Genomic DNA, 22,760 nt, shown 5'->3' on the forward strand with positions numbered 1-22,760 from the left:
GGGGAGAGGGCCCTGCACCAGATAAGAGAAGACCCACTGCCAGCAGACCCTCCAACAGCCAGCTCTGGATGCCGGGCTGCACGTGGAGAGGCGATCAGAGGGTGCCAGGGCCGGCGCCACCCTGGCGGTGGCCATGAGCTACACAGCTGCTCTGGGCACGACATGCAGGAGGAGGCCAGACTCAGCAGAAAAGGAAGAATGTGAGAGAAGGCATTTGTGTTTCCTCCCTGATCACATGTTGAAATTTGTGAGACAATGGGTAAATAAAGTTCATTTCACCTGTTTTGTTGTTTTTTTTAACTAGAAACTTTTAAATCCCACATGTGGTTCCCAGCTGGCTGACCTTCCTAGTGGACAGTCCTGGTCTGAACTAACCCTCTTCCGGAGAACAACCGAAAACCTAGCGTTGAATGTAAAGAACTTTCTCAAATCACCCAAGAGCTATCAAGAAAGTAAAACGACAGAAGAAAATCTACTGGGAAACACGCTGGACACAAAGCAACCCCCAGATTCCAAAGGCCCGAGCTCCCCATCTAGACCACACTCACTGAGGAAAGAGCAAAACCAACCAACCCACTCCAACCCCCAGAGGTCTGGAGATTAAGAAAGGCACAACTAAATAAGTCATGGGCCAAAGGAGGAACAATGGAAACGAGACAATATTTTAGAAGTAAATGATAACACGAAAACGCCCTGTCCCACGTGAGGGACGAGCTGCCACAGGACTCGGGGAGGCCCCAAGCCCTGTGGGCCTTCAGCAAACAGGATCGACCGCCTCAGGGCAACAGCGGAATGACCCAAAGAAAGCAGGTGGAAGGAAATAAAGAGAAGAATACAAATTAATAAAATAACAAAAATGCAACAAAAACCAAGGGAGTCAAAAGCTGGTTTTTTGAAAATATTAATGAATGTTTCCAGTAAGATTCATGAGGAAATAAAGAGAAAAGGAACACAGAAACGACATTAGAAAAGATGAAAGTGCCATGGCTATCACTCTGCAGAAAGCAAAAGGGCGTCAAGATGGTGCAATGAACCAACTTTATGCCAATGAATCTGAAAACACAGGCGAGATCAACAAATCCTAGAAAAACTGACAAGAAGAAAACTGAAAGCTGAATGAATATTCCCGTGAGCATAAAGGAATTTGAATCAGTCGTTAAAGACAGCAAACTCCAGCCCAGGGTTCTGCTGGTGGTTCCACCAAATATGCAAGAGACGCGTCACTCCAGCCTCACACAAACTGGTCCACAGAAGAGGGAAGCAGAGAACACTTCCCAACTCGGCTGATGCGGCCAGAGCAATCTTGAAACCCAAACCTGACCAGTACCAGATGACAAAAAACAGTTAGGCCAATTTCACTCATGAACCAAGATTCAAAAGTCCTACACAAATTATAAACAACTGAGTCCTACAACGTATAAAAACACTAGTATATCAGGATCAAGTTGAGTTTACCTGAGGAATGCAAGGTTAGCTTAACATCAGAAAATCATGCAACAGAAATTAGCACATTAACAGACTGAAAGAGAGGAATCACATGACCACCTCAATAGACACGAAAGAAGCGTTTAAAAAAACAGCGCAATTCAAAGTTGTGCAAATCAGTGATCGAAAAGAACTTCCTTAGTTTAATATAAAGCCTTTCCCCAAAGAACCTTCCAGAAGGCATCACTCATCGAGGGGAAAGGCTGTAAGCCCACTACCATCACAGTCAACACTGTCCTGGGGTCACAGCCAGGGTGGGAAGGCAAGTAAAAGAAAGAAAACGGAACTGAACTCAAAGGAAGAAGAAAATGGTTATTATTTGCAAAAGATGTGATTGTCCATGTAGGAAAACCCAAGAGAATCCCCAGGTAAATTATAACAATTATAATATAGTTTAGCAAGGTTGCTGGAAACAAAAGCAATAAAAAAAATTATATCTATATACCAATGAACAGTGAGAAAAATAAAATTTAAAAATATGTTTATAATAACAAAAAAAGTGGTAGGAGTAAATCTAACAAGAAAAGTAAGAACTTTAGTAAAAGACACCACAGGAGAGGCCTGCCTGCTTCGGGACAGACAGCTCGTTCTTGGGCAGCAAGGCTCGCTGCAGAGACAGGTGCCAAGTGTCAGCAAACTGAGCATGGACTCAGGACAAGCTCAACCAAAATTCCAACTTCTCAAAAAATTTACATTGAATTTAAAATACATTTCTGGAAGAATAAAGGACAAGAATAGCTAACACGGCTGTGAAGAACAACACGGTGAAGGAATTTGCTGTATTATTATGAATTCCTGTAAAGCTTAAATAATCCTGAGAGGATGGGATTGGCTCAGGGACAAGCCGAGCAATGAACAGAACAGAGAGCCCAGAGACAGACCCTTGTCTACGAAAAGCCGGCTCTCGAGGAGCTGCCTACAGGTCCAGGGAGAACAGGCTTCCCCATATAAGGACGCAGATCACTCGCAGCTGACTAAAGGCGGGAGCCCACAGGGTGAGTGAGACACGAGGCCTGACTGGCAGCAGGGGAGGAGTCCTCCACAGGACACGGAAAGCACACACCGTACAGGAAGACTGAGGAGATGACCTCCACCAAAATTAAGAACTTTTGTTTTTCAAAATGTATCGCAAAGAAGTGAAAAAGTAAACCACAAACGGAAGGAAGGTATTTGCCACTTATCTGACTGACAAAAGATTAATATCTACAGTATTTTATATTTGTATATTTTTTACGTTCATATTTATATTTTATTAATTTCCTGTGAGTCAGTAAGACAAAACCAACCCAATGTAAAAATGTCCCCACCCTCACTTAAAAAACCAACACAATCTCAGGTATTTCTCCTAAGAGAAGGCACAAAGGGCTTAAACATAGGGAGGGGGTTTGGCTTCATTTAAATCAGAGAAAGGCAAACTTAAAAATATAGTGAAGTAACTTTTAATCCTTCAAATGGTCAAAAAAAAAAAAGAGGTTGAACATTACCAAGTACTGGCAAGGAAGCTGGTCCATGAGTGTGACAGGCACAAGCTGCCTGGATATCGTCGAGTTTCCTATCAGAGGACCGTCATACGCTCCACGCTTGTGGCCCATGCCTTGCTACAAGCTCTAAAGCCCTGGTCCCCACGGCGGGTTGGCAGAGCCTGCGGCACAAACTGTTCCCCAACATGCTAGCCTGCCCTCCACGAAGCACATTCCGCAAAGGCAAGGCCACGAGGGACCTGGACCAACTGCACTGCCCACCCGTGCTCGCTTCCACAGCCACTGGACCTCCTGGGGTCCCCACTTGCATTCTAGGGCCCTTCCCCACTGCCTCCCTGCCCCAGGATAGGTGATCTGCCAGGACAGGGCCAAGTGGTAACCGTGGCAGAGCTGGGGAGTGCAGGGACTCTGGTGGGCCTCTCCTTGGCTACGAACACGGTGGAATCTTCCATCTGGCTTGTCCCCAGTAGCCTCCAATGCTCGTGCAGCCCGGGGGCCACGGGCCTTCCCATTCCACAAGGGTCCTGCCAACTCATCTCTGCCCTCGGCCTCCTGCACAGGCAGTCTCCCTTGGCACTCCTCCCTCCTGGGTGCTAGGTCTGATCTCTACTGCCAGCAACACCTCCACTGGGGTGGCCCATCAGCGTGCCCTGTCCTCAGTGATTCACCAGCTTCCTTCTCATCCTCCAAAACCAAAGCCTCTCCCTTCTCCAGTTGGAGGGCATCCCAGACTCTCCCCTCTCCTCCCCTCTGCAGGCCTCTCGAATGCATCTACTTCCCTCTATTCGCCAGGCCTACCCTAGGCCAAGGCCTGCCTCATCGATTCCAAAACTGGTAACCAAATGCAATGTCATATCCTGGAACGGAAAACAGAAATTAGCGGAAAACGGTAAAATCCAAATAAAGCCTGGAGTTAAGTTGGTAGTAACATACCAATGCTAACTTTTTAGTTTTGACAGATGGCTAGTTATGGTCACGTAAGATACTAACAGTAGGGAGACTGAGTGAAGGGTATATAGGAATTCTGCACTATCTTTGCAACTTCTCTGTAAATCTACAATTATTACAAAATAACAAGTTTTTAAACATAATAAATGAACAGCACTCTATGCTGGGCCCTGAGTCATGAACGAGCCCACACAGGAGGCGGTGAGGTGGGTGGGGGGGACCAGGGACCCCCTCCAACTCAAGGTGCTGGCTGGGCTGGATTCGTTCTGAGGGCATCAGAGGTCACTGGAGAACAGGACCCAGAGCCTGCAGCAACAGAATCTGACCCGAGGGCTGGATCTGTCTTTCGGAAAGGACAATTAGATGGGCAAGCCTCTGGGAAGACAACCCAGGGAAAAGAGAGGAAACGCAAATTAAATACAGATAGAAAAGGTTAAAAGCTCCAGATACAAGAGAGAATGTCACAGTCGGCCCTCTGTACCCAGGTTCTGTATCTGAGGATTCAAATGCCCCCCTGCTCGAAAGGCCTACGATGGTTTGTATCGAACACGTGCAGACTTCTTTCTCGTCATTATTCCCTACACAATACAGCGGAACAACTGTTCTTACAGCATTTACATCTTCTCAGGTGTTACGAGTCATCCAGAGATTATATAAGTAAACGGAGACCTTACTTTATTGTGCTTCTCAGATATTGAATTTTTTACAAATTGAAGGTTTGTGGTAACCCTGTGTCAAACAAAAATGCTGGTGCCATTTTTCCAAGAGCATTTGCTCACTTCATGTATCTGTGTCACATTTTGATAATTCTCGTCATATTTCAAACTTTTTCATTATTATATTTGTTGTTGTTTTTGTGTGTGTGTGAGGAAGACTGGCCCTGAGCTAACATCTGTTGCCAATCTTCCTCTATTTTATGTGGGATGCTGCCACAGTGTGGCTTGACGAGCAGTGCTACGTCCACACCCAGGATCCGAACCTGCAAACCCTGGGCTGCCAAAGTGGAGAGCACAAACCTAACCACTACACCACCTGGCTGGCCCCTTCATTATTATATTTGTTACGGTGATCTGTGATCAATGATCTTTGATGTTACTATTGTAATTATTTTGGGGTGCCACAAACTGCACCCATGTAAGACGGTGAATTTAATCAATAAATGTTGTGTGTCTATGTTTGTTTCTGAGGACGATTCGCCCTGAGCTAACATCTGTGCCAGTCTTCCTCTATTTCGTATGTGAGACGCCTCCACAACATGGCTAATGAGTGGAGTAGGTCCTTGCCTGGGATCTGAACCTGCGAACCCGGACAGCCAAAGCAGAGTGCACCGAACTTAATCATTACGTCACAGGGCCGGCCCCACTGACAAGCCATTCCCCATCTTTCTCCCTCTCCTCATGCCTCCTTATTCCCTGAGACACAGCAACATTGAAATAGGCCACTTAATAACCCTACCATGGCCTCTAGGTGTCCAGGTGAAAGGAAGAGTCTCACGTCTCTCACTGTAAATCAAAAGCTAAAAATGGTTAAGCTTACTGAGGAAGGCATGTTGAAAGCCAGGATAGGCAGAAAGCTAGGCCTCTTGCACCAAACAGTTAGCCAAGTTGTGAATGCAAAGGAGAACTTCTTGAAGGAGATTAAAAGTGAACACACGAATGACAAAAAAGCAAAACAGCCTCATTGCTGATGTGGAGAAAGTCTGAGTGGTCTGGATAGAAGGTCAAAGCAGCCACAACATTTCCTGAAGCCAAAGCCCAGTCCAGAGCAAAGCCCTAACTCTTCAATTGTGCGAAGCCTGAGAGAGGGGAGGAAGCTGCAGAAGAAAAGTCTGAAGCAGCAGAGGTTGGTTCGTGAGGTTTAAGGAAAGAAGCGTCTCCATAACATGAAAGTGAAGTGAAGCGGCAGGAGCTGGTGTAGAAGCTGCAGCAAGTTACCCAGAAGATCCAGCTGAGATTGCTGGTGAAGGGGGCTGCACCGAACAACAGATTTTCAGTGTAGACAACACAGCCTTATTCTGGAAGAAGATGCCATCTAGGACTTTCACAGCCAGAGAGGAGAAGTCAACGCCTGGCTTCAAAGCTTCAAAGGGCAGGCTGACTCTCTTGTCAGAGGCTAATGCAGCTGGTGACTTTAAGTTTAAGCCACTGCTCATTTACCATTCCAGATATCCTAGGGCCCTTAGGAATTATGTTAAATCTACTCTGCCTGTGCTCTATAAATGGAACAGCAAAGCCTGGATGACAGCACATCTGTTTACAACATGGTTTACTGGATCTTTTGAGCCCATCGTTGACACCTACTATCAGAAAAAAAGATTCCTTTCAAGATATTACCGCTCACTGACAATGCACCTGGTCCCACAAGAGCTCTGATGGAGAGGTACAACGAGACTAATGTTGTTTTCAGGCTTGCGAACACAACATCCTTTCTGCAGCCCATGGATCAAGGAATAACGATATATCATAGAGCAGAAATTAATAAAATTGAAGAGAAAAACAATAAGAGAAAAATCAACAAAACAAAGAGCTGACTCTTTGAAAAGATCAATAATGACAAACCTCTACCAAAACAGACAAATAAAAAGAGAAAAGTCACAAATTTTCAATATCAGGAATGAAACAGGAGTCACTAAAGACCCTACAGACATCAGAAGGATAATTAGGGAATACTTCAAACAATTCTACATACATACATTTAACAATTTACCTGAAATAAACCAATTCCTAGAAATACACAATCTACCAAAACTGACTCAAGAAGAAATAGAAAATCTGATTAGATTCATATATAGTAAGAAGATTGAATCAATAATCAAAAACCTCCCAAGAAAGAAAAGCCCAAAACCAAATGGCTTCAGTGGTGAATTCTACTAAACATGAAAAGAAGAATTAACACCTATTCTTCTCAAACCCTTCCAAAAAACTGAAGAGGCAGGAATACTCTCTAACTCTGAATAGCCAAAACAATCTATGAAACTAGCCTTACCCTTATACCAAAACCAGATAAAGATACTACAAGAAAAGGAAGGTACAGATCAATATTCCTTATGAATACAGATGTAAAAATCCTTAAGATACTAGGAAACTGAATTCAGCAGCATATTAAAAGAATTACACATCATGACCAAGTGGGATTTATTCTCAGAAGGGAAGGATGGTTCAACATCCAAAAATCAATCAACGTAATTGTAATTCAATGTGGTCAAATATGATTGACTGACTGTCTAATAGAATGAAGGGGGAAAAAGACCACATGATCATCTCAATTGATGCAAAAAGATTTGACAAGATTCAACACCTCTTCGTGATGAAAACACCCAAAAAACTAGGAATAGAAAGGAACATCCTCAGGGCCAGCCTGGTGGTGCAGCGGTTAGGTTCGCATGTTCCACTGGGGGCCTGGGTTCGCCGGTTTGGATCCCGGGCGCGGACATGGCACCGCTTGGCAAGCCATGCTGTGGCAGGCGTCCCACATATAAAGTAGAGGAAGATGGGCACGGATGTTAGCTCAGGGCTAGTCTTCCTCAGCAAAAAGAGGAGGACTGGCAGCAGATGTTAGCTCAGGGCTAATCTTCCTCAAAAAAAAAAAAAGAAAGGAACATCCTCAACATGATAAAGACCTTATATGAAAAGCCCACAGCTGATATCATGCTCAATGGTGAAAGACTGAAAACTTCTGAAAGCTCTTCCTCTAAGATGAAGAACAGACAAGGATGTCCCCTTTTGATACTTTTATTCAACACAGTATGGAAGTTCTAGCCAGAGCAATTAGGCAATAAATAAATAAATGAATAAATAAAAGGCACTCAAATCAAAAAGAAAATTATCTGTTAGCAAATGACATAATCTTATATGTAGAAAACCCCAAGAATCCACCAAAAGAATTATCAGAGCTAATAAATGAACTCAGCAAAATATCAGGATATAAAATCAACACACAAAAACAATTGTATTATTACACGCTTGCAACGAACAACCTAAAAAGGAAATTAAAAAACAACTCAATTTACAATAACATTGAAAAGTACAAAATGCATAGGAATAAATTTAACCAAGGATGCAAAAGACTTGTACACTGAAAACTACAAAACGCGGCTGAAGGAAATCAATGAAGGTCTAAATAAACTGAAGCACACCCCACGCTCACGGCCGGAGGACCTACTATTGTTAAGACGACAATACTTCCCAAAGTGACCGCAGATTCACTATCAGAATCCCAGGGGCGGACACAGTGGTTAGGTCCGAGCGCTCTGCTCTGGCGGCCCGGGGTTCGCAGGTTCAGATCCCGGGAGCAGACTCAGTACCGCCCGCCAAGCCACGCTGTGGCAAAATCCCACATAAAACAGAGGAAGACCAACAGACATTAGCTCAGCAACAGTCTTCCTCAGCAAAAAGACGAAGATTGGCAACAGATGTTAGCTCAGGGCCAATCTTCCTCACACACAAAAAAAAATATGGGGCTGGCCCCGTGGCCGAGTGATTAAGCTCGCGCGCTCTGCTTTGGTGGCCCAGCGTTTCGCCAGTTCGAATCCTGGGTGCGCACAAGGCACTGCTCAACAGGCCATGCTGAGGCGGCAACCCACATGCCACAACTAGAGGGACCCACAACTAAAAATACACAACTGTGTACCAGGGGGCTTTGGGGAGAAAAAGGAAAAATAAAAAAATCTTAAAACAAAAAAAAATCCCTTTCAAACTCCCAAAGGCCTTTTTTTTGTAACAGAAATCGAAAAACTCATCTAAAAATTCATATGAAATCTTAAGGAACCCTGAATAGATGAAACAATATTGGAAAAGAAGAACAAAACGTGAAGGATTCACACTTCCTGATTTCAAAACTTATTATAGGGGGCCGGCCTCGGGCTGAGCGGTTAAGTTTTGCATTCTGCTTCGGTGGCCCAGGGTTTGGCTGGTTTGGATCCTGGGTGCGGACATGGCACCGCTCACTAAGCCATGCCAAGGCGGCATCCCACAGGCCACAACTAGAAGGACCCACAACTAAAAATATACAACTGTGTACTGGGGGGCCTTGGGGAGAAAAAGGAAAAATAAAAGCTTTAAAAAACACTTATTATAAAGCTTGAGTATTCAAAACACTGGTGTAAGGATTGACATATAGACCAATGGAATAGAATAGAGAGCCTGGAACCAAACCCTTACATGGATGGTTAATAGATTTTCAACAAAGACCTTTCAACTGGGAAAGTACCATCTTTTCAGCAAATGATGCTGGGAAAACTGGCTATTCATATGCAAAAGAATGAAGTTGGGCCCTTATCTAACAACACATACAAAAAATAACTCAAAATAGATCACAGACCTAAACTTTAGAGCTAAAACTATAAAACTCTTACAAGGAAACACGGGGGAAAAGCTTCGCGAGACACTGGACTTGACAAAGTTTTCTTGGTGTGACACCAAAGCGCTAGCAATAGAAGAAAAATCAATTGTATTTAATAAAAATAAAAAACTTTTGTGCATCAAAGTACACTATCAAGAGAGTAAAAAGACAACCTACAGAATGGGAGAAAATATTGGCAAATCATATGCTCTGAAAAGGGGTTAATTTCTAGAATATATAAAGAACTCCTAAAATTTAACAACAAAAAAACCCAATCGACCCAATTCAAAACTAGGCAAAGGACTTGATGTGTCTCAAAAGAAGATATATCAATGATCAATAAGCACATGAAAAGAAGCTCAACATCATTAGTCTTTAGGGAAATGCAAATCGAAACCATAATGATATGCCATCCACTAGGATGGCTATTAAAAAAAGAAAAGGAAAATAAAGCGTTGATGAGGATGTAGAGAAACTGGAACCCTCGTACACTGCTGATAGGGATGTTCAACAGCACAGCCATTATGGGAAACAGTTTGATAGTTCCTCAGATAGCTAAACACAGAATTACCCCATAATCAGCAATTCTACTCCCAGGTGTCTACCCAAAGGAAGTGAAAGCAGGGACTTGAACAGACACTTGTAGGTCAATGTTCATAGCAGCATTAGTCACAGTATCCAAAAGGTACGACCCGAGTGTCTGTCACCAGATACATGGATAAACAGAGTGTAGTCCCCTCACACAATGGTCTGTTAGCCATAAAAAGGAATGAGGCACCAACACGTGCTACAACATGGATGCTAAGTGAAAGAAGCCAGAAACGAAAGGACAAATAGTGTATGATTCCACTTACATTAAAAATCTAGAATAGGCAAATTCATCGAGACAAAATGTAGATTAGTGGTTGCCAGGAGCTGGGGAAAGAGGGAATGGGGAGTTATTGCTGAATGTTTAGAGATTCTGTTTGGGGTAATGAAAGGTTTTGGAAACAGTGGTGACGATGGTCGCACAGTATTATGAAGGCACTTAGCGTCACAGAACCCACATGCTTAAATACGGTGTAGTTTATGTTATGCTTATTTCACCACAATTTAAACAATTAGCAATGTAATATACCACTGCATTGTACACTTAAAGGGGTGAATTGTATGGCATATGAATTACATCTCACTAAAGCTGTTAAAATACAAGAATGGCCAATAAGCACACAAGGTGCTTGCCATCATTGGCTGTCACAGAAACTCGAAATAAATCCACAGCGCGAGATCAGATAACCAGTGCCAGCAAGGATGTCACGGAATGAAACCCTCACTCACTCCTGGTGGGAATGTAAGAAAACAGGCAGGTAAACCTGAGTCGTCACTGGACCCGGCACTTCCACTCCCGGTATCTACCCGAGAGAACAAGAGCCTACATCCACACGGGACTTGTACACAGATGTTCACAGCAGGGTTATTCAGAGTGGCTCCAAACGGCAAACAACCCAAAAGTCCATCCACTGGTGAAGGGATGAAGAGAACGTGGTCTCCCCCCGCAAAGGAGCTCCATCCAGCCATAAAAAGCAATGAGTCCTGACAGAGAGCACAGCACAATGACCCTCAAAAACGTGTTAAATGAAAGAAGTCAGACACAAAAGTCTGAGTATTGTAGGACTCCAATGTACGAAACGCCCAGAAAAGACAAATTTATAGAGACAGAAGGTAGGTTAGTGTTGCCTGGCCGGGAGTCGGGGCAGAGATGGGACCAACTACAAAAGGAGTTGAGGGCACGTTTGGGGTGATGCAAATGTTCTAACCCAGATAGTGGTTGACGACAGCACACTGTAAATTTACTACAAATCACTGACGCGGACACCTGCAATGGATGGCGTGGCTGGCGTGTAAACTGCCCCTCAATAAAGCTGGCTCTTCTTCTAACTGGCACCACCAATGCAGAGAGGAGAGGATGGAGAGCTTCATGGGTAGTTCGGGCGGGAAGGGCTCACTATATGGAGAAAAGTTAAATGAGGTCCCAACTCACACCACAGACAACTAAGTGACACTGACACCAGCTGACTCCGTGGGGCCTTCCCCACTTCCCAGGGCCCGCTCAGAAGGCTGCAAACTGCCACATGAACCCCCTTAATCATCATAACCCTGCTCTGCGGTAGGCACTACCATTATCCCAACTTCATAGAAGAGGAAACTGAGGCTGGGGGTGGGCAGCTGGCGCAGGGTCATGGCTAACAGTAGCAGGGACAGGGTTGGACTGGGGTCCGAGCCAACATCCAGAGCTCTCCCAAGCCTGTCTTGCCACGCTTGTGAAGCCATGCTGGAGGAGAAGATGGAGCGCTCATGGCCCTGGGGGCGGGGATCCCTGGAACAAGACCCACAGGGCGAAAAATGGAAGGACTTTGCACCCCATAAAAACAGGAAGGACTTTGGCCTAAGGAAGGATTCCACGGGCAAAGTTAACAGGTGGTGACAGGGAAAATGCTGTCTGTGATTCCAAAACCAAAGAATGATCTCCAGAGGACATAAGAGCTTCTGCAAGGCAGGGTGAAGCAGGGGACGGGAGCGGCCATGCAGAGGAGGGGATCCTAGCGACTCAGCTCACTGCTGGGACCGCCTCTAGCAGGCAGAGCGCCCTGCGCAGGCCGGGCACTAACTACACACAGGGATGGAGAAATAAGTCGATGGAGAACACGGGAGGGCTGGGCTGCAGCAGGGGGTGTCGGCGTGTACTTGCTGTCTTGGTACAGAGGTGGCCATGGGGTAAGTCACACGCATGTACGTGGGTACTTCCCAGCTCTGTGCACCCGGAGGGGCTGGGGGCAGCGACACCCCAGCAGCAGTGAGCACCTAGCCCACAAGTTTTAAACACAACGAAAAGGAGCCAGGACTCCTGGGAGGAGTGGCCATTCCAGGTCCAGAACAGGGCAGGAGCGAGGTGAGCCTGCAGCACGCTGTGGTGCCAGAAAGCAAGGATGTGCCCCAAACACAAACTGGGGCCCCAGGAGCGTCCCCCTGGACAGTCATAGTCATGGACGTAACTCTGAGTACAGGAGGAACCCGAGTCCACACTGGTACAAATACATAAACGGGAGAAACGGGGCGAAGAGAAAGCTCCTCCTCAGAAGGCACCACTAGCAAGTGTAGAGGACGATGGCAGCCAAGTGTGGCAGATGAGGAACGCTGGTGGCTGTTAAAACTAGCGGGTGACAGTGGGCTTTCCTGGAGTCTCAAAGTGTCTCCCACAACACGTGCATTAACTAGAAAGAAGACAAATGGAGCGACTCAGCTGACATCATGACAAGTGACCAAGGGGGACCAGCCACTAGCACAAGGAGTGATGGCATCCTAGGACCCTCGACGGGATGCAGGGACAAAGCACCACCACTGTGATGTCTGGATAGCAGACCAGCCAAGGTGACAGGCAACACACAGAAGGGCAGCCTAGTCGTCAATGTGTCCTGAGAGTCGGAGGGATGGAGGGGCTGTTCCTGAGGGTAGGAGATGAGATGGGTCAGGGGCCAGGCACCTGGCAGAGGCTGACCTCTGAGCCGTAGGGCCTGGAGCAGCTGCATGAGCCCCCCAAAAGGGGCAGGAGCAGCTTTACTCCCAGTCTAAATTATTCACAAGAAAAGGAAACGTGCCTCTTTAACAAGCCATGGCTTTATGAAGCAAGGTTAACAATTTCACTTGATTCAGTGGAATATTATGAACTCTCTGGGGCCCATTTGAGGACTTCTACTCTAGGCGCAAGGTGACGACTCAGCACTTTTTATATTATTTAGAGAATAAAGTTAACCCTCGCCGGCCCAGGCTGCTGCCTCTCGTCCCGCTGGATCCGGCCGGCTCAGCGCTTTCCCCCATATATAATTACAAGCTGCTATCCATCATGTGGCAGCCACGCAGCGCCGACACGCCGAAAGGAACGCAGTAAGCACTTCCACTAATAGAAGCAGAACTTAAATACCGCTTTGATATTTTCATTTAAATTGGAATATTTTACAATAATCACCCACAGCCTCTGTGGGGGTCCTGCCCCCACAACCTGGGCCCAGTCTGGAATCACCTCGGGGACCCCCCTCCCTGGGAAGGGCCTCCCTGCCAGTGTTCCAGGTGTCCTTCAAGGTGACCCACCAGCTCCCGGTGAGGTCCCGGGTCTGCCGAGTCTGGCCTGGCCCAGGCCTCAGCCTTGTTGCAGGAGGGGAGGATGCAGTAGAGGGCTGTGCACAGGAAGGGAGGGGCGCGGTCCTGTGCTACTGTGATTCCCAGTGTGAACCCTCGGAGCAAGGCGGCTGGCCCTGAACTGACATGTTCCCCTTGCTCAAGGCCCAGCCCTGTGGCCCCAGGCGCCTGCAGGGGAGGACCTGGTGTCCTCATCTTCGTCGGGGGTCCCCATGCAGCCCCAGCCCTGGTGCCCCCAATGCAGACTGCAGGCCCCTGAGGCAGGGCTGTCACTTACAAGGGCTGGGGACAGGGTGGCAGCAGGCCTTGTTGCAGGCCCCTGGGCTGGTGAGCAGGCTCCTTCTTGGGACACCAGGGACTGAAGAAGCCCATCTGGGGACCCCCAGCCCAGAGCTGTGTCTGCCCGTGCAGCCTCCCACTGGCCCTGTCCCGGCTGAGTCCGCTCTGAAGCAAGCATGTAAGTAAGAAGGAAGGACCCAGTTCGCTCAGCTGTGGGGAGTTTCCCACAACAGCAGCCCTCACGCTGACAGGTGAAGATGACAGGTGGGAGGAGGCAAAGCAGAGTCGCCCGCCGGCCAGTCCCTGACTCCCAGCGCACCTGCCCCGCCCCCTCACCTTTGCACCCAGCGGGCAGTAGCCTTTGAGGAAGTCGGCGCAGACCTCTGCCTTCCGGGACACGTAGACGTGGCTGTAGGGACAGTTGCTGTTGCTGCAGATCCCCTTCAGGAAGTAGGAGCACACGGGCATCTGTGGGGAAGGCGGTGGCCAAGGGTGAGGCCAGTAGCCCCCGCAGCCCCTGTGCGCAGGCCCCTCCACCCCCAAACCCTCCTGTCAGGTGTCTACACCCCACTACAGGTGATAACACTAGGACTCCAAGGATCCGCCAGGGGTTCCAGGCCAGGTGTGAGCCACAGACTGTGGCTGGAGACCCTCACCATGATCCTGCTCCGAGGGAGAAATGAACACACAATGCTGCCAGCAGGAGTGTGGCCAGCAGGAGCCGAGGGCACTGGAGGCCAGGCCAGGTGGGGCTGCCTACCCCGAGGTCAGACTCCTGGCTTCCCCAGAAGGCATGGCCACCCAGGCAAGACACATTGACCCTCGCATGGTCCAGACAAGGACATCGAGGCAGGGCTGGCCCTGGCTCAGATGTGCTGTCACCCATCAGTCACCTGCTCTGAGCCTGCCCAGTTTCCAGGCTGTGGTGCTACGGTGGGATAGGCCAGGAGGGGTTGGCATCTAGAAGGACAGGGCTGGCTGGGGGAAGGCAGAGCATGGGGGCTCTAGGTAGGGTGACGGCCTACGGGGCCTGGAAACCCGGCAGATTTCCTAGCTGCGTGGTGCGTGGGCACTGGACAGTGCCTGTGGGCTGGAGACCTGCCTCTGCCTGGAGAAGCCTGGGTGGTGGACTATTGGGAGGGTAAGGAGACACCTTGGAGCAGCCCAAGTCTTTGCACTGACTGGAGGCCAGGCAGAGGGTCTGGGGGAGACCCAGGCAGGGATGTGGAGTGGGCAGCCTAGGCAGGGCCATGCGGCCCCCAGCAGTCCCTGGCCCCCAGACTGGGAGCAGAAGAAATGCAGCCCAACTCCTCTCTGTTGGAGGAAACTGAGGCCCGAGGGCCAGTGGTGGTGGTAAGGGGTCTCTGATCTCACCCACCCTGACCGCTCACCAGGGACCCTTGGGGTGAGCCCTGTGCCTTCCGCGGGCCAGCCTCCTGGGCTTTCTGGGCCCATCGCAGGGAATGGGATGGTGCCACAAGCTCACCTTCCCAGTCCTGTTACCCCTCCCAGGGCCTCTGTGGGAGCTCGTCCCTCCTCCTGCCTCCTGTGTCAGACCTGCCCCACCTGCGCCCTCTGCAGCCCCCGGTCTCTGCTAGCCTCCCCACTAGCCGACACTGCAGGGCCAGGCTCCTCACGGCACCCCCATACTGCATTCCCGCCTGCCTGCCAGGGGACCCAGATGAGGGTTTCAAAAAGCCACTTTTCTGGGGTGAGGTGGGAGAGGGAGGAGGCCGGGGAGGGAGGGAGAGGAAAAGGCAAAGAAACAAAGGGTGATTTAATGTGCAAGAGTTTATTTTTAATTGTCTTTTAACTGCAGCGCAGAGGGGAAAAGGGCTGGCCCGTTTGGGGCTGGCGGTGGTGCGGCTGCAGACAATTCCCTTAATGTGGCTTTTGATATAGAGCCCAAATTAGCTCTAATAAAAAGGGATAATAAAGCCAAGTCTTACACCAAACGGAACTCCTCCTAGCTGTCAGTGCGGCCGTTATCAAGAGGAAACTGCGTTCTCATTTCAATTAACCTTGTTTGCACCCACCACGTCCACACAAATAACAATAACATTAATTCAGGGCGCTGGTGCGGGGCGTCCACATTAGACAGCTCGGAATGTGCACCGGCTTTGGAGCTGGGAGCTAATGAACCCGAAACTCGACGTGAATTTCCAAACTGCTCACAACAGAGTTTCGAAGCTCTATTAGGGAGAAAAATGCTGATTCTCTTCAAGTTCCTCAAGGGGAAAAGCTGTTGCAGCAGCAGTGCGCCTCTGCTGATCCGCCTCCCTCACTCGCTGAGCCCCCACTCCAGGCCAGCGCTGACCCCTGACCTCAGAGCCCCCAGCTCTGCCCCTCCCTGTGCACTGGCTCACGCCCCACCATGGGGGTCTGTGTGAGGGGTCCACTTGTGCTCACTGCTCACCACGGGCCAATGGGGAGGGGCCGTGAACGGAAGGGTCCAGCTGTGTGCCTCCCTCCCCTCCTCTGCACACCGGCACCTGGGGAGCCTGCAGCCTTCCTGCACACTGGGTCTCACACAGCTGCCCTCGCCAAGCCCAGGCCTGGAGAGCAGGTGAGACCTCGGCTGCCTGGGGGCACCTGTGGGCCACTGCCCTGGGCATGTGGTGAGGTGAGGGTGAAGACCTCCCATGCGGCTGGGGTAAGAAGCTGCCAAACAGGACGGCCCCTGTGAGGGGATGGAGGAACAGAGCCTTCAGGCCACACAGCCAGCTCCTCATGGACACCAGGGGACAGGGGTCTGTGTGTCCCAAATCCAAGGAAAACTTTGGGGGCACCCCCTGCTCGAAGGCTGGGTGCCTGGCATGTGGCCTCAGGGAACGCACCTAGGGGAGCCCGGCCCATCCGGCCCGTGCGGGCACTCACCTTCTCCTTGGAGACGTGGTGGGAGAAGGGACAGGTCCCGTCTGTCTTCTTGCATGTGCCCCGAACAAACCTATACGAATGGGGAAGAGGGTTCGAGGGGGCCAGTGAGACCAGGGGCAGGGCTTCACGCAGACCCCACGCCAGCCCACCTGAGAGGCCCAGAAGGGTTGGGGGCACCTGGTGCACACGGCCACCTTCTCGGGGTCGTGGATGTAGGGGCAGCCCTCGCCGCGCTTGCAGCGGCCAAAGCGGTTGTAGTACATGCAGTACTCCTCCTTCTTCCGACGCTTCTTCTGCCTCGCCTGCCGGACAATGGCCAGGCTGCGCTGGACGGCCCGGCTGCGGATGGGGCAGAGGCCGTGAGCCCAAGGCTGGACAGGGAGCCCCCACCCACCCAACCCCAAGGACGTACCTGGCCAGGGAGCGGCTGCAGCTGCTGGCAGGGTCCAACCGGCCTGTGGGCAAGAGGCTGGGTCACGCCAGGCCCATTGCCCCCCCCGCTCTGCCTTCTGTCCACTAGTCCCCAGCGCTGAACTCAGGCACTGCTGTGCTCTCCAGGAAACTGCTCGCCCTCCCCTCGGGCCGGGTCGCATGTCTTCCTGGGCCCCTGCCAGACTGTCCCTTCTGGGGACACAGTGTTGAGGAAGCTGCTGGGCTACCATCCCCGCCCCGCAGTGGAGAGGCTGAAGTGAGGCGGTGGGAATGAGCTGTGCAGGGACGAGGGCTCAGGGACCAGGGCTGGCATGGCTCCCCAAGGCCACTGGCGGTGAGCAGTGGGCTCGCATCAAGGCAGGTGGTCCCAAGAACAGTGGGTGGTGGGGCCTTCCTGCCACCTCCCTCTGCCTGAAGCAGAGCCCAGGAAAATGGGATCTGAGTGGGGTCCGGGAATGCCACCTGGCTTTGCAGTAGCCAAAGATGTTCACATACTTAAAGGGTTGTAAAACAAAGACAAAGAAAAGAAGAATGAGGCTGCGGCCTGAAGCCCTCACCCCAGGCTCAGTGGGGCTGTGTGTCGACCTCGGCCTGTGGGGGCCTCGGACAAGTGCATCTGGCTCAGAGGTCCCGTGGACCCTGGCGAGTGCCCACTCCTCACAATTTTGGAGATGGCATATGAGACGTTGCTCAAAACCCCACGCACAAAAACCAAGCAAAGCACCACTGAGGTCACCAAGTGTGGCCCAAGGGGGAGTTGTTCACAAAGTGGACAGCGGTGATAGGAAGGGAGCAGTGGGCACTCATAGCCAGGGCAGTCGGGGTTCGGGTGGGGCTGGGCTGGGGGAGGCTGGCAACGTGAGGCAGGTGGGCAGCACTGTCCTGGTGGGTGTGAGCTTGCCCTGCAAGATGAGGGTCCCAATTGATACACAGCCCCCTGCCTGCCTTTCAGACATAAGGTCACCCCCCAGGACAGAGGAGGGCAGGGTGAGAGCCTGCTCAGGACGGCCATGAAGGCTCTCTCTGCCGCTCACACACACACTTGACCCTTCCGAGACCAGATCTAATTTCCTACAGGCGACTGCTGAAATGGATCCGGCAGTAGGAGGCAAAAGTGACATCACTCACAAATTCTAGGGACCTGAGGCAATGACAAAGCATCCCAGGTTTAAAAAGGGATGTCCTGAAACTGCCTGGCCCTGAGCGGCCAGCACTGGAGCCAGAGCTGGGTGGAGGCCCTCCTGCCATTGCAGGCCTTCCCTCCCTCTCCCCAGGGCGACCATTCCGGGGTCCACTCAGCTCAGTCCCACCTCCTGAGCTCAGACCGGGTCATACAAGTGTTCTGACACTTCACACGGCCTGTCCAAACCCAGACTCCCTCGTGCCCCACAGACTGGAACCTCAGACGCCCCTCTCCACATCCCGCCTGCTGCTAGGCCCTGACAGCTCCCTGGACACTTGGCACACCATCTCTGGGCCAGCGCCCTCACTGCCCTGCTGGCGCTGCCCCTCTCGCCAGTGTCTGCCCCTCCCTGAGCCTCAGTCTCCTCAAGTTTAAAAAGGGCAGCTCCAGGGCTGAGCAGCAAGACCCGCAATGGGAAGGAAATGCTCCACACAGCGGCCCAGGCAGCGGGAACACAAGCAGAGCTGGTTACGGTATTATGATGTGGGGGAGGGGGAACACGAAACAGAGGGCCCAGGGTGTCAGCAAGACACAAGGAGGGGCGTGGGGGAGAGAGGGGCTCAAGGTGAGAGAGGCCAGCGGGGAGGTGGTCTCAGGATGGCCACAGGCCACAATAAAGTCCCGGTTCCCAAACCAGGGACACCAGTCCTGGGGATGGCAGTGGAGGCCAGTCCAGGCAGCACATGGTGTCCATACACCTGCCAGCCCCTGGGTGACAGTGCAATTTGATAGCTGCTGGTGAGCACAGCTTCCCAGGCTGTCACCCATGCTGCCGGTGACGCTGTGGCGCCATCTGCTCCCACCAGGGACCGCTGTCGTCACATGTCCGCCCGTCAGATTCTGGCCCCCAGGCCTGGCCTGGGAGGGTGGGGTTTACTCCCCTTTCCACTTTTTACTCTTAAAAAGTGCCAGTGTAGGGCTCATGGTGGGAGTTTTGACAAGAACAAGAGGCACCTTTTCAAATGCTTTGCAGTGTTAAAAAATGCACATAAAGTAGCTGGCTTAAAGAGTGGCCAGAGGGGCGCTGAGAGGTGCTAACAAGTTCAGCTGAAAACCCTCGGCAACCTTGGAGCAGGAGGCGCCAAGCCTTCCAGAGAACTTGCACTTCCCAGGGATCTTCCCAAAATAGACACAGCCGGCTCCTGGCAACCCCCACCCCCATCAGTCCCCAGCAGGCAGCGCCTCACCCCTGACGGGGCGGGAAGCCCAAGTCGGGGGCTCTCAGGTCAGAGGGAGCAGCAGCACCGCCAGCCCCGCCAGCCCCGACTCCCCCATGGCGCCCTGGCCTGCCTGGCCTTTCCTAGGAAATCAGGCCCCTGGTCTGCTGAGCTCAAAGCCCATTAGGCCCTAGCCCAGTACATGGTCCCCCTTAGGAAGAAGACTGAAATTGTAGATGCTGGGCTCCCACAGCAGAGGGAGCTCCAGGAAGAGGCATCTGGGAGGGAGGGAGGCAGTGGGGTGGGGCCTTGGCTCTGGCTAGGCTGGCAGGGCCCTCTGTCTGGTGCCATTCTGGGCAGGGCAGGCAGGTCACAGATGAGGAGATAGGTGGTGTTCATGGGTGGGTGGTGGCCGGTCCGCAGCAGGAAGGATACAGCCCCTGTCTGCCTCACTCTGGGGCCGGGGGGCTCAGAACAAGCACAGGGGCCAGCCCTGCAACCTAGGCTGAGAGGTGGCTCTAGCAGGTTCCACTCCACCACAGGGACTGTAGGCTCTTGGGGCCACGACACGTGCTAGACCCAGCACAGCACCCGTCAGGACCCACACCTGGCTGTACTGGGTCCCAGGCCAAAGTATGTGGGGAGGGGTCCCTGGGCTGGTGGGCCTTGGGCCTGGGAGGAAAGTGCTTGGTCCTAGGGTTCAGGGTGGTTGAGGTCTGCCCATAAGGCCTTGCCCCTGGGGCTGGGGGGGCGGGCAGGGACAAGGCTCTGCACTTCTCTTCCCCACAAAGCCTGGGATGCCTGGGGCACCCCAACTAGGGGCTGCTGCTGTCCTAGAGCAGCCCAGCAACTGGGAGGAGAGGAGGGAACAGGAGGGGCCAGGAGAGGCAGAGGCAGAGCCCCTGCCCCCTCCCAAGGAGGGCTGCACTTTCTTGCTGAAGTCAAAGTTCCGCTGACACCAGAAGACAAAATTTATTTCTTTAATTATTATTCATCTAAGTGGGCCGCTGGTCAGCAGGCATTCCCACAGCTGGGAGCAATCCACCTTCCTCACAGCGAGGAGTTGGCCACCCATACAGGGGTCCAGGCAGCTGGAGCTGTGCCCACATCTGCTGGCCAGGCAGAATGAGCAGGTCCTCGGGGGGCTCTGGCTCTGCCGTGTGCCCCAGGACAGACTGCCTTGTTGTCTGTGCTCCAAATCCCATCTCTCAGCTGCCCACGAAGTGGGGAGGCTGAGGCCCAGGACTCAGGCCCCTCAGCCGCCAGCAAGACTGGGCCACAGGACACAGGCTGCTGTAGCCTGAAGGGGCAGGTCAGTGGGGAAGAGGACTCCCGGGACCCTGCCTGTCCACCCTGCCCCAGAGGCCACTGTCCTCCTCACTTTCTTGCCGGGAGGCTGTGGGCTGCAGGGAGTCGGGGAAGGCCAGGACAGCTCTGGCACACTCCATGCATGTAAGCGGGAAGGTGGGATTCTGCAGAGCTCAGCACTTAGAGGGGAGCAGGCTCAGTGTGCCATCCTCCCCAGTGAGAAATGTGACAGCCCCTCCCTGGGCCTGCCGCCTGCCTGGGTGGGAGAGAGGGAGTGGCCCCCCTTAGGCCCTCATTGGGCCCCTCCCACCTGCTCTGAGGACCACCCCCAAGGTGAGAGCCTGGGCTCACCCGGGGCTCCAGCTTCAACTCAGAGCCCAGCGTGAGCGTGGCCTCCACACAGGTGTCTGTGAGGAGGCGTGAGTCCAAACCTCCTTCTTCTCTCAGCCTCAGGCACCTCTTGTCCTGCCAAGGACGCCACTGAGGATTGGGGTGGTGGGTGTAGCCCCACCCCAAGGGTTCACCCAGCCCACTTGGGATCGGGGTCCAGGGTAGAGGTGGCCCTCTGCAGCCCAAGGGATGTGGGCAGCAGGATCCTAACGAGGGCCATTAGGGCTCCAAACCAGGACCAGCTCCTGGGTCCCTGCATGCAGATGGTGCCAGTGCCACGACACCCAGTCTCTCGTCTGGCCAGGGAGGAGTCCCTAAGACCTGGTGTGAATGACTGAGGCTCAAGTGGGCATGGCTCCATGACATGTGGCCAAGGAAACACTGGCAGAGTCCCATCGGCCTGCCAATGAGTTCCATTCAGCCCCCGAGTGAGGAGAGCAAAGAGCAGACCTTGGGTCCTGCCTGCCAGTCAACCGTGGTGTCAGGGCGGGATGGGGAAGGGTGATGGATGGGGCTAGGCCAGTGGTGCCTAGGTACCCTTCACCAAAAGGCCCAGCCGGAGGCTGGGGACAGCAGGTATGACCCAAAGAGAGGCCACCTTGAGGCCTTGCCACATGAAGCCAACCGGGACATCACTGCAGAGTGGCTGCCCACAAGACCTCTGTGGCCCCGTCCAGCCTGCACACCAGCCTGGCTGGGGCCAGTCCTCCAAAGGGCCTGGCTCGGCGGGAGCAGCAGGCTAGGCAGGGCTCTGCTTTGTCCAGATAGAGACAGTGACAGAGCAGGGTTCTGAGACGCCCACCCTCCGCAATGCCAACAGCTGCACGAGGGCCCTCAGACCGTGAGCGCCAATGCCGTGGGCCTGCCAAGTTCTGGGGATTGGAGGAAACCAGTGTGGGACTGGCTAGGAGTGGAGAGAGGGCTGTCCCGGGGCCACGGCAGCAGCCCCTCCAGGCTGAGTCTTACGAAGTCCCCGTGAGGAGACCCAGCCAGGGCTCTGCACCTGCTCCTCTACCTAGCAAGCATGCCAAGGCCAAGGCCAAGGCAGAAAGGCCCTGAGAGATCACAGAGCCCAATCCCTCGAGGAAAGGAGGGGGAACTGAGACACACAATGATGGGGCAGAGCCATGGCCTCCCGGGCCCCCTGGTGACTCTCCTGGGGAGCCCAGTGTACCTTGCCTGGAAGAAGGCAGCCAGGCGACCCGGAGTCCCAAAGACAGAGGCCCTGGGAGGGGCTTCTGGGAGGGGTGCTGGGGCTGCCTCCCACCCACAGACAGCCCCTGCCACCCCCCTCCTCCCTCCTGCCCCTTTGGATGGGCAAGGTGGGGGCTGGGGCAGCTGGGCCTCTGTGATCCCCAGACTGCCTGCAACCTTGGAAGGGGGTAAAACTGGACTGAAGCCAAAACGTTTTTCTAGTTAATTTGTACAATAAGCGAATCCAAAGCATTTCCTTCTCCTTGGCCTGTTTCCCCAGGCTGCGAGGGCACACGTGGTGGCAGCGGCTGCCTCCAGACACAGTTGGGAGGCGTTGCCAATGCAATTACGGGGCGCTACGGCCCCAGGTGTTCGCTCGCCCGGGCGTGTTTACAGTACCCGGGCTCAGCTCCTTTGTCCAGGAGCAAAACAGGGAAAATCAGTGGCCGCTCAGTCAAGCAAGAGTCGTCCCACCCGGGGCCATCCCTGGGGGATGCAGAGGCTGCAAGGCCT

The 22,760-nt window shown here is 52.5% G+C and overlaps 1 protein-coding gene across 5 annotated transcripts in view; it reads right to left on the reverse strand.

The window, feature by feature from the left end:
- The window catches only part of ZC3H3 (zinc finger CCCH-type containing 3), a 98,359-nt gene that overhangs the window by 5,401 nt on the left and 70,198 nt on the right, over window positions 1–22,760 (reverse strand). For 3 of the 5 annotated variants that reach the window (XM_070632122.1, XM_070632121.1, XM_070632124.1), the window contains exons 6-9: window positions 16,996–17,038; window positions 16,761–16,922; window positions 16,584–16,653; window positions 14,043–14,174 (exon numbers count right to left, since the gene is read on the reverse strand). In XM_070632122.1, the coding sequence (XP_070488223.1) occupies window positions 14,043–14,174; window positions 16,584–16,653; window positions 16,761–16,922; window positions 16,996–17,038 (407 nt within the window). Of the gene's footprint in view, window positions 1–14,042; window positions 14,175–16,583; window positions 16,654–16,732; window positions 16,923–16,995; window positions 17,039–22,760 lie in introns of all 5 variants that reach the window. The other 2 variants (XM_070632123.1, XM_070632120.1) reach the window with 1 other exon arrangement.

This window comes from Equus przewalskii, chromosome 8 (assembly GCF_037783145.1).
Source record: "Equus przewalskii isolate Varuska chromosome 8, EquPr2, whole genome shotgun sequence".
NCBI lineage: Eukaryota > Metazoa > Chordata > Mammalia > Perissodactyla > Equidae > Equus > Equus przewalskii.